Source organism: Antechinus flavipes, chromosome X, assembly GCF_016432865.1.
Source record: "Antechinus flavipes isolate AdamAnt ecotype Samford, QLD, Australia chromosome X, AdamAnt_v2, whole genome shotgun sequence".
In the NCBI taxonomy this organism is placed as follows: Eukaryota; Metazoa; Chordata; class Mammalia; order Dasyuromorphia; family Dasyuridae; genus Antechinus; species Antechinus flavipes.
The window spans coordinates 84,932,140-84,943,506 of NC_067404.1; the positions used below are offsets into that span (position 1 = coordinate 84,932,140).

Here is an 11,367-nt window from a genome sequence, read left to right on the forward strand (position 1 = left end):
TATTTTTCCAATTATTTAAGTCTGACTTTATTTGTGTGGAGACTTTTTTATAATTTTGCTCATATAATTCCTGACTTTCCTTTGGTAGATAGATTCCCAAATATTTTATGGTATCAACAGTTATTCTGATTGGAATTTCTCTTTGTATCTCTTGCTGTTGGGTTTTGTTGGTGATGTAGTTTAATAGCTTTTTGCCATAGTTCCAAATTGCTTTCCAGAATGGCTGGACCAGAGAATAGGTGCCCTTAATCTGGGATCCATGGATAGATTTCAGGGTTCTGTAAATTGGAATGGGAAAAAATGATATCTTAACTTCACTAACTTCTAACTGAAATATAGCATTATAATTTAATTATTTTAAAACATTGTGAAAAGGAGCCCATGGGCTTCTTCTGACAGCTCAGGGGGTATGTGACTAAAAACAATGAAGAATTCTAAGCTCTCAAAGGATCTCCTTAAAATCTTGTCCATGTCCCTTGATGAGCTTGGCTTCTAGATTTGGAGTCACAGTACTTTGAAGGTGTTAGCTTCAGTCCCTGATTTGGAGAAGGAATTCTCCTCTCATCGATGACATAATTTGAAATGGGACTCAAGAAGCCATAAACCCTTAAGGAGAAATGTTCCTTTCTGCTTCTACTTATTGACCTATAGCAGCTCACAGGCAGGCAGGCAGTAAGTATTTATTAAGCACCTACCATGTGCCAGTCATTGTGGCTAAGCCTTGGGGATACAAAAAGAGGCAAAAACAGTCCCTGCCCTCAAGAAGTTTACAGTCTCATGAGGGAGACAACATGTAAACATGTGTGCACAAATAAGTTGTGTTCAGGATGAACAGAACAGAGGAGACACTAGAATTAAGAGGAATTGGGAAAGGATTCTTTCATTTTTTTTATATTGTTAATGGCATTTTGTTTTCCCAAATCCATGTAAAAAAGATCGTTTTGAACATACATTTAAAAAATAATAACTTTATTTTCAAAATATCTGCAAACATGTTTCCCGTATATTGGACTACTTGATATCCAGGGGAGGAGGTGGGGGGAAGGAAGGGAGAAAAAAATTTAGAATACAAGGTTTTGCAAGGGTGAATTTCAAAAACTAGATGTTTTGAAAATAAAAGGCTTTTAAAAAATAAACAAACAAAAAATAGACAGCAAGTAATCCGATACAGGTTAAACATGTGCATTTCTTCTATATGTATTTCCACATTTATCAACATACATTTTTGTAGAACTTTGTGTTCCAAATTTTTCTCCTTCCCTTCCTTCCCCTGTGCCCAGTCTAATATATGTTAAATATGTGCGATCCTTTTAAACATATTTCCATATTTGTCATGTTGTGCAAGAAAAATCAGACCAAATGGGGAAAAAGGGATGAAAATACTATGCTTTGATCCATAATCAATCACCATAGTTGTCTCTCCAGAGGTGATTGACATTTTCCCTCCCAAGTCTATTGGAATTACCTTGAATCACCACATTGTTAAAAAGAGCCAAGCCTATCACAGTTGATCATCACATCCTCTTGTTTGTTTGTTTTTTTAAATAGCTTTTTTATTGACAAAACATACGCATGGGTAATTTTTCAGCATTGACCCTCTCAAAACCTTCTGTTCCAACTTTTCCCCTCCTTCCCCCCACCCCTTCCCCCAGATGGCAGGTTGTCCAATACATGTTAAATAAGTTCAAGTATAACGTCATCTTGTTGTTCATGTGAAAAGTGTTCTCCTGGCTCTGCTCACTTCACTCAATGTTAGTTCATTCCAGGCATATTTGAAATCAGAGGCTTCTGCTGTGTGACCCTGGGGAAGTCACTTAACCCCTATTGCCTCAGGGGGAAAAAATCAAAGGCTTCCTCTGGAAAGGCAGAATTTCTACAGGATCTGAGGTGTAGGGAACTTTGAATCCAGTCACCTGCCCCATAACAAAGGAAATCTCTAATCTGAGGAACAATTCAAAGCCAATTTGAAAGGGACACAAATTCCCGCTAAAACAATACCTCTAGTTTAGGGACTCTTAGAAGATCAAAGCTAGAAGGGGTAGAATGTAGAGGGAGGGCGATGTGTGTGTGTGCACACCCACACGCCCACGTGTGCCCATGTTTGTGGGCATATGTAACTCTCAAAATAAACCCAAGAGGGTAAATTTGGATTGAATTGACTTCCCTCCCCCATCCTTTTCCCCTTCAAGACAACAGGCTATGTCAATGGAGTGCCTTCAGAATATAGCAAATCTAAATGCTAAGATTCAGGAAGAGAAACTTCGAAGAAAGAAGCTGAGGTAAAAGAATTATTGATTTTATGCTGGTATTCGATAGCCTCTGAATTCAGTTGCAGATTGTGTTTAAAACTAAAGCATCTCAGCCGAGGTGATGTCCGTGACATCAAAGGGACATCAAGTCCAGCCCCCCTAACCAATGAGGAAGCCCTGCATGGAATGAGACAAAATAGAAATAGCTCTACCCTTTCCTTCTGAAGCTAGCCTACTAGAAGGGATCTTGGCGTTCTGCTAGCCCAAACTCCTTGTTTTCTATTTAAAGAAACAACTACTGGGCTGAGCTGGGCAAGGGAGGGAGGGAGGAGTTCACATAAGCTATGCATGGATCCCAGGGCTCTCCACTATACTATGTGGCTTCTCATCTTCGAGTGCAGACCGAGACTCCCAGGATAATAAATAGCGCAGAGAGCCCTAGATCAAGAGGCAAGAGACCTGAGGTCTTGTCCTAGTCCTGCCACTGACTCCCCATGGAACCTTAAGAGAAAGCCTTCCCTTTGCTTCCCTTGACCTCCATCTCCCCAGCTGTCAAACAAGGGTTGAACATTGCTGGTTAGCCTCTTTCAATCCTGAAACGTAGTGACATTAAATGATCAGTTGGGAAGTTCCACATGTGGAAGGAGCCAAGAAGAGCCAGGGAACTAGGCCTGGGAAGTTGCAACGATTGGGATTGCTATGGGGGAGACTAGGTTGGGAGGGTGGCCCAGGGAAATTCTTTGTTTTTCTTTTCCCAGAAAGGAATTTGAACAGCAGCTCGAGGAACTGATGCAAAAGCATAAGGAGCTAATGGAATTTCACGTGAGGGAGATCCTAGGGTTGAAATGGGGTGGAAAGCCTTCCAGGTCATGGGGGGGTATAGGAACGTGAGGGCAAAGATCCAAAGCAATGTGACTGGGGAGAGGTGGGGGTGGCGACGAAGACCTGGTCCAGCCAGAGCAGAAGATGAATTGGAGCGATATGGATCCTATGGGGTCACTACGTGAATGGGCTAGCCGGTCCAAAGAAACCCTAGATTCATTGCTTTCTCTTACCGGAAGTTATCACATGGAGACTGGTTTTGAGGTATCGGTAGAATAAGATGGCCTCTGAGGTCCCTTCCACTCTTGAGATTCTGTAAGTAGTTGGGAAGAATTTCAGAGGAAGGAGGAAGCCTTAGATCCAGCTGCCCTTCCTTCCATTAGACACCCCAGAGGCTGCTTAAAGAAATCAACAATTTGATGATTACCAAGGAACAGCTCCTGGAGGAAGGTAAGGGTCCTTAGGCGAGAAGACAGAGGGAGTGAGCAAGAAGGGACAGATGAATGGGGCGCCCTTGTGAATTAGTGAGCTCCTCATCTCTGGGGACATGCAAGACTGAGGCTGGGGGGTCACCTATTCCGGGAGACCAGAGAGAAGGAGCTGGCCCTTAGCTGACGATCAAATGGGGAGAGGAAGAGGTGTGAAATCTAAGAGGAGATGTCTGAAATCCATGTCCTGGTAAATAGAAAAGTCTGTTCAGGAGAGACTGGATGTTCTGGGGAAGCAAATTGCTAATCTGCCTGCCTTCAAGACCAAGGAAGAGATGATGAGTGAGGGTACCGAGAGTGCCTTCCTCCACAGCAAGGAAGCTGCTGCTACTATGTGAGTGAGGCAGGGGGGAAGGATAGTCAGGGGGGGGGAAAGTACCAGGAAAAGAAGGTACTGGCTGTTCAGGGAAGGTACCGGCTGGTGTGACATGAGGGCCATCTTTCCCAGGCACCTTTTTGAAGAGGAAAATAAGAAAGCCATGGAATTCCTGGAGGTAGCCTCTCAAAACTACGAGATGGTGATACAGAAATCCCTCAGGTGAGCCAGGAAAAGGCTTGAAAGAGCGGGGGGACCTGTTTTTGCCTTCTTTCTCTCTATCCCTCTTCCTCTCTATTGCTGTTTGAGTCTTTGTGTTGTTTGGGTTTCAGCTTCTGATTTTTTGGTCATTTTCTTTGTTTCTCTCTCTGTTCCTCTTTCCATGTTTGTCTCCTTCCCTCCCCCTCTCCCTCATTCTTCCTCTCTCCCTTGATTTCTGTGACTCTCCAGTCTGTGTGTGGCTATCTGTACCCCTCTGAGTCCCTGTTCGTGTGTGTGTATGTGTATGTGTGTCACAGGACACAGTACATACAAAGAGTAAAGATGTTTCAGCTTTAGTTTCGCTAAACAACAGGTTTCAATTTTTGAAAATGAAATTGAAATATTGAAATTCAGTATTTCAGTAAAATAACAGGTTTCACAGATGATCGTGTTAATTAGCTTTACATTATTTTAGAAACCTAAAAGGACTTCACATAAACATCTATATGTATCTATAACAAGTAGATGACTAGGCCAAATACCCATTCACCAAATTATTTAGGTTATAATGACTTCATATTTCCAGTTTGAAAATGAGATATCACATAATTGCATTTGTATTGAACATTTGCACTTATTGTAGACCTTTGTTATAGGAGGAAAATACCAGGGTATGATGATACCATCGGAATTGGTTCTTCAGGCCTCAGCCTGGGAGCATACACATGACAAAATAAAACTTCTTAGTTTAGTTTGATATCCAATTATAACAGTTCTACTTTGTCAGAAGAAAGGAATGATCTTTATCAGGAATGATCAGGTGAGAAACGAAGAAGCAGAACTGGGAAACTGAGTTGGAAGGATCTCACCTTGAGCAGAAGCTCCCAACTCTTGTCCAGATACAGACCTCTAATTTGTTCAGGGTTACATTTTTCTGAGGAGCTTATAATAATTCTCTCGAGTGATAGGTTACTGACTTAATGATCAAAAGAATATCAGTAACAGTCCTGAGAAATTTTTCTTTCTTCTAGAAAATGTTACTAATCGCAACTTAGGGTTGATAAATCATTTTTTTAAAGTTTACCAAAACTTAGACACACAGGAGATTGTTTAACTTGTTAAAACTCATCCTGGTGCAAAGGTATTAATCATTAAACAAGCCTATAGATTTTGAGTAGATGCTTTCCTTGTTATATATATATATATATATTATTATGTCTCCTAAACAGGCTCATTTCTTAGTGCTGATAACCTTACTTAGGATAAACTTCAGGATGAAGGTTAAGAAAACTGGCAAGCTTACAAATTAAGGCGAGTTGACTGAGGCCTTAGGGAACAGGCTGAGCTTGTGGCAACAGCCCACCCCAACCAACCTTTCTTAGTGTTTTTATGGATTGTGCTGTTTGATATCTCCATATTTGAAGGTGAAATGATCCGGCTTTCACCTCCTCCCCATCTTGTTCCATATACGTATTATCAGATTTAAGTTTAACCTGATGACAGTAGCTCCAAATAACTTAGTTAACAGTTTTAGGTTTTTTCCAAGTAATAGCCAAATAGTTTTCAGGGAGGATTTCCATTCCCTTAAATAATTTCCCTTTTTGTTTTAGGGAGCAAATAAGACACATTTTTTTGATTGAAATGGAACTGATTTTAAAATTTATTTAACTTTAGTGCATTAGATTTCATTTAAATGTTCCAGACAAACTGAATTGCCATTTGAATATTTTCCAATTCATACAAATCATTTCTCTTTTGTGAGCTAGGAAAGAGTTAAGATGATGTCATTTTTGTGTGACTGAGCCCTGAGAAGCCTGACTCTCGATAACTCAAAAGCAGACTGGTTTTTTTGGCAGTTTTTAAGTAGCCGTGGACCACTCTGGGGGTGCTGTCCCTCCTAGGGCTTCTACAGATGGCAATTGGTTATCGATTGTTGCTCATAATGGTGAGGAAGGTGGGACTTACACACCACACAGCCTGCATTGCAAAACACACATCCCTTCCTGGAGAAAGCCCAGGACCCTGAACTTAAGAGCCTTGGGAATAGCAGTCCTGAGCACTGAGGATGCAAAGCAAGCCAAAAGCCAGTCCCCCACCCATCAAGTTGAATGGGGGAGACATATCCAAATAAAGCTCTAGAGAGTGTAAATGGCCTCTTGTTAAGAAAGTGGAGTGATGATGAGGGATGGGGGCCCACTCTCATTACTGGATTGCAGACTGCACAGGGAGCAGTCTGATTTAAGAATAAGGGAATGGCTAGAAAGGGCCAAGTAAGGAAGGGAGAGCCAAGTAGGGAGTTTATTGAATAGAGGATGATGTAGTCTGGGCAGCACTTGGGAAGATGACCTGGACCCTGGAGAGCCTGAACGGCCCCCTGGCAGATACTGCCGTGGTCCAGGTGTCAGTGATGAAGGCCTGCACCAGGTTGGGGCAGTGTCAGAAGAGAGCAGGGAGCCATATCCAATTGCTGTCAACAAAACCACAAACAGTGGGATTTGGTGACGGCATCTGGGAGGTGAGAGAATGAGTGAAAGGTGACAGGGAGGGGAGGTGTGCATTTATACTTCTGTGTATGTAGCCAGGTGATTTTGATTAGAGATGGGAGGGATTTGTTTGTGTCTGTGTGCATGTGGATGTCCCTGCATAGTTCCATGTGTGTTCATATGTTGCTGGACATGTGCAGGTATGGATGAGATTGGATATCCCTGGCGGGGGGGGCGGGGTGTGCATTTGGATACCGCTGTGTACAGATGGATGTTTCTTCTCTCTCTCCCTATGTCAGTGTGCATACACTCATCAGTAAGTCAGTTGACAAGCATTCATTAAGGGCTTACTATGTGCCAGGAAGTGAGCTAAGCACTCCATGGGCCCTGCCCAAAACAGACCACCATCTAGAGAGGGAAGCAGTACATACAAACAAGTATTCCCATCTGAAAAAGAATAGATGGGAGACAATCTCAGAGGGAAAATACTTGCAGTGCAGGAGACCAGAAAAAGCTTTCTGCAGAAGGAAGAATTTGAGCTGAGTCATGAAGGACCGGAGAGAAGCCAAGAAATGGAGGGGCGTGAAAGAAAGTGGAGAACAGTATTTCAGGCATGGAGGACAGCCCATGAAAAAGCACAGGGCAAAGAAATAGATTAATAGATTATCCTATATGAGAAACAGCAAGAAGGTGCTCTCTCTTTTCCTCTCTTCATTCCTCCTCCTCCTTTCTCTCTCTCTCTCTCTCTCTCTCTCTCTCTCTCTCTCTCTCTCTCTCTCTCTCTCTCTCTCTCTCTCTCTCCCTCTCCCCCACCATGTTTGTGTGTCCCTGACTACAAGCAACCTTTTTTTTTTTTTGAAGAAAGTTTATTGATTTTGAATTTAAATACATGAAGACAAAAAAGGACATTTCCACGTACGCAGCATACCATAAAAAGAGCATTCAATATAAAACCTTGAGTTTCCATTTCACAGTTTACTTTTTCTGAAAAACTTTGTAATAAGTACATTTTCAAAGCTACCCTGCTTCTCTGTGCTTCCTTTTGTTCTCTGCTGTGTGCTTTTTATTTTCTCCCTCTCGCTTCATCCTGTCCTACCATTAGGACACACACACACACACACACACACACACACACACACACACACGCTGCTCTCTAGCTCTTGTTTGTTCATAAATTGTTCTCCTATCCATAAGCCTGATAGGTAATAATGTCCCATGTTTTACTTTTCCTGTTCCAGCTCCCTTTATACGTAGGTCATGTACTCATTTTGACTTTATTTTGGTAAATGTTGTAAGATATTGGTCTATGTCCAATTTTTGCCCGATTGCATTCCAGCTTTCCCTACAATTTTTTTTTTATCAAATAATGAATTCTTATCCCCAAAGCTTAAATCTTTATATTTGTCAGATAAGATTACGCTGATGATTTGCTATTGTGTATCGTATGTCTACTCTATTCTACTGATCCATCCTAATATTTCTTAGCCAATACCAGATAGTTTTGATAGTTAATGCTTTAGAACCTAGTTCTTCAGATCCCATATTATTAAACCTCCTTCCTTTCTATTTTTTCATTAGGTCCTTTGATATTCTGTTATGGGTTTTGTTTGTGATCCTCTCCCCCTCCCTGCCTCTGTGTTTCTCTTTACATTGATGCATCTCTCTCTTTTGGGGGTCTGTGTATCTCTCCATTTTTATATGTGCTTTTCCTCCATACGTCTTTGTCCCTCTTATTTCTCAGTTGGTCTCTGTTTTCCTGTCTTTCTCTGGGCCAGCCTCTGTGCCTGTGTATGTCTATGTACGTGTGTGTGAGTGTGGGTCCCTCTCTGGCTCAGCCTCCTAACCTAGACCTTCCTAACATTTCCCCTGCCAGAAAAAAGCTGGAGATGGAAACTTCTGACCAACATAAAACCACAGGAGCTGATGGTGTCATAGAGGCAGCTGCTGAAGGAGCCTGTGCTATGGTTGTTGAGGGGGCCATGGGACAGGTAAAGATCCCAGGTTTGGGAACGTTTCTTTTCAGATTGTTCAGGAAATCTCTGAGGATGTTACTAGAAGTTTGTTCCAAGGGGGGCTGTTCTTCTGTTTTGGGATCTTTAGGGAATTATGAAGTCCTCAAAGACAGTGGAAAAGGAGGAGAATATTGACTTCAGCTCAGAAAAAATGTCCTGATGAGCAAGCCTAAGTCTTGTCCTAGAACCTCACAGGAAGCTCACTCAGTTGCCCAAGGAAGGAGCTTCAGCCTGTTCTGAACCAAACCAAGAGAGACGGTGATGGGCCCTTTAGTCCCATCTCAACCATAGGGGACCCGATGTTATGATCTTCTGAATAAAAAAAGTTTGTTATCTTCTCTTGCTCTGGCTAGAGTTCTTTTTTTTAATTAAAGCTATTTATTTTCAAAATATATGCACAGAAAATTTTCAACATTCACCCTTGTGTTAAACATGTTCAATTATTCTGCATGTATTTACACATTTGTCCTGCTGCACAAGAAAAATCAGATCAAAAAGGGAAAAAATGAAAAAACAAAAAGCTAGCAGACAACAAAAAAAGGTGAAAATACCATATGATCCCCATTCAGTCCCCACAGTTCTCTCTCTGGGTGCAGATGGCTCTCTCCATCTCATTTTTATTGGAATTGCCCTGAATCTGCTCATTGTTGAGAAACCAATTCCATCAGAATTGATCCTCGTACAATCTAGCTGTTGCCGTGTACAATGATCTCCTGGTTCTGCTCACTTCATTCAGCATCAGTTCATGTGAGTCTCTCCAGGCCTTTCTGAAATCATCCTGCTGATCATTTCTTACAGAACAATAATACTCCGTTATATTCATAGCATGACTTATTCAGTCATTCTCCAACTCATTTTTCAGTTCCTTACCGCTACACAAAGGGCTGCCGCAAATATTTTTGCACACATGGTTCCTTTTCCTTTTTTAATGATCTCTTTGGGATATAGACCCAGGAGACATCCTGCTGGGTCAAAGGGGGTGCAGTTTGATAGCCCTTTGGGTATGGTTTCAAATTGCTCTCCAGAATGGTTGGAGCAATAGTGATTTAGAGCATTTTTTGTGATGAGAAATGATTTTAATTCATCTGGAAATTGTTCAGACCATTTGTCAATTGGAGAATGACTTGTGTTCTTAAAAATTTGAGTCAATTCTTTATATATTTGAGAAATAAGGCCTTTGGCTGCAAACTGTTTACTTGCAAATCCCCTGTTCACACTCTCAGCGCCAACAGATTACCTCTTTGTGCCTACAAGCTTAAGGTTTCATTTTTTCCTTCTACATCCATATTCCTCTAGTGGGCTTGGATTAAAGCATCTTTCCAACTATATGTCTATTTTCTTTCATATTCTGATCCAACTCATCTTATTTTCTTCTACTTGCTTACTACTTAATTCTGCTGGAAAAAAAACCCACCAGTCACATCTCAAATAATCTTCACCTTATTGAATATTTTTCTTTCTCTCCGATCTCTCTGACACTGCTGCAGTCAGCTGGGGGGGTGGGGGGGGGAAGAGAGATACATGGAAAAAGATACAGAGACAGTCACAGAAACAGGGGAGACTCTGTTCCCCCTTCGTCCATAACGTCCTTTGACTCCTCCTGTCTCACTACGGGCTCTCCCAGCTTTGATTCCGCTCCTAGCTTTTTTTTACAATAAGTTTGCTCCCTCCCAGACAAGCAAAGCAACAGGTCTGGATTTCTAATTTCTCATCGTCATTGGAGTTTCTTTCCAACTGTCTCCTCTTCCTCTTTGTCCCTAACGGGGCTTCAGCAGCCCTACACACAGACCAAAGCCGGGCGCCAGTTCACAGGGGCAGACTGCTGCCTACCTTTCCTGACAAAACTCTCAATTCTTTCTTCAAGGGGCACGAGTCAATTAGTGTTTGGCTTGGCGTCTCCAAACTTCGCCAGTAACACCTGGAATGACTTCTGACTGATGATGTACCTCTTCACACACAGGTGACTCATTAGATGTCCACCTCCGCCCCCACCCATCAAAGAAGCCTGTTTCTTTTCCTTTTTTAAATTTTTATTTTTTTATTTTCAAAACATGCAAGGATAATTTTTCACCATTGACCCTTGCAAAACCTTGTGTTCCAAATTTTCCCCTCCTCCCCACTCCTTCCCCTAGATGGCGAGTAATCCAATACGTGTTAAACATGTTAAAATACATGTGAAATCCAATGTATACATATTTATACAATTTTCTTGCTGAACAAGAAAAATCAGGTGAAAAAGGAAAACAAAATGAGAAAGAAAACAAAATGCAAGCGAACAACAACCAAAGAGGGAAAATGCTGTGTTGTGATCCACACTGGGTTCCCATAGTCCTCTCTGGGTGCGATGGCTCTCTTCATCACAAGATCATTGGAACTGGCCTGAATTGTCTCATTGTAAGAAAAAGCCACATCCATCAGAATTGATCGTCCTATAGTCTTGCTGTTGCTGTGTACAATGTTCTCTTGGTTGTACTTATTTCACTCAGTATCAGTTCCTATAAGTATCTCCAGGCCTCTCTGAAATCATCCTGCTGATGGTTTCTTATAGAACAATAATATTCCATAACATCCATAGACCATAACGTATTCAGCCATTCTCTAACTCAGTTTCCAGTTCCTTACCACTACGAAACACATTTGCACATGTGAGTTCCTTTCACAGAAGCCTGTTTTGCAAGCCCTGGCCATGTAGGTAGTGAGCAGGCTGCCCCTCCCTCTAGGGATGTGGGTGACAGGCCCCAGTCTGTTTCCCCAAGCCTTTTTACTCTTTACCTGTTCATGATGCCCATTGCAAGT

At 41.8% G+C, this 11,367-nt stretch overlaps 1 protein-coding gene across 2 annotated transcripts; it reads left to right on the forward strand.

Annotated features, from left to right (window-relative positions):
• The first annotated feature begins 2,194 nt into the window (after positions 1 to 2,194).
• Positions 2,195 to 8,909, forward strand: LOC127542587 (synaptonemal complex central element protein 1-like). 2 transcript variants are annotated; one of them, XM_051968318.1, is made up of 7 exons: positions 2,195 to 2,279; positions 3,008 to 3,071; positions 3,455 to 3,521; positions 3,758 to 3,893; positions 4,008 to 4,097; positions 8,433 to 8,560; positions 8,660 to 8,909. In XM_051968318.1, the coding sequence occupies exons 1-7, from the start codon at positions 2,200 to 2,202 to the stop codon at positions 8,704 to 8,706; spliced, it is 612 nt and encodes a 203-aa protein (XP_051824278.1). In that variant the 5' UTR covers positions 2,195 to 2,199; the 3' UTR covers positions 8,707 to 8,909. The 2 variants fall into 2 exon arrangements, with proteins under 2 accessions (XP_051824278.1, XP_051824277.1); XM_051968317.1 differs by having other exon boundaries at positions 8,433 to 8,547.
• Positions 8,910 to 11,367: the final 2,458 nt, after the last annotated feature.

Bases quoted from the DNA above. Each gene is read 5' to 3' on its own strand.
- LOC127542587 (XM_051968317.1), top strand. From the start codon at position 2,200: ATGTCAATGGAGTGCCTTCAGAATATAGCAAATCTAAATGCTAAGATT. The intron at 3,072-3,454 runs GTGAGGGAGATC...TCCTTCCATTAG, and splicing joins AGGAGCTAATGGAATTTCAC to ACACCCCAGAGGCTGCTTAA. The intron at 4,098-8,432 runs GTGAGCCAGGAA...TTCCCCTGCCAG, and splicing joins GTGATACAGAAATCCCTCAG to AAAAAAGCTGGAGATGGAAA.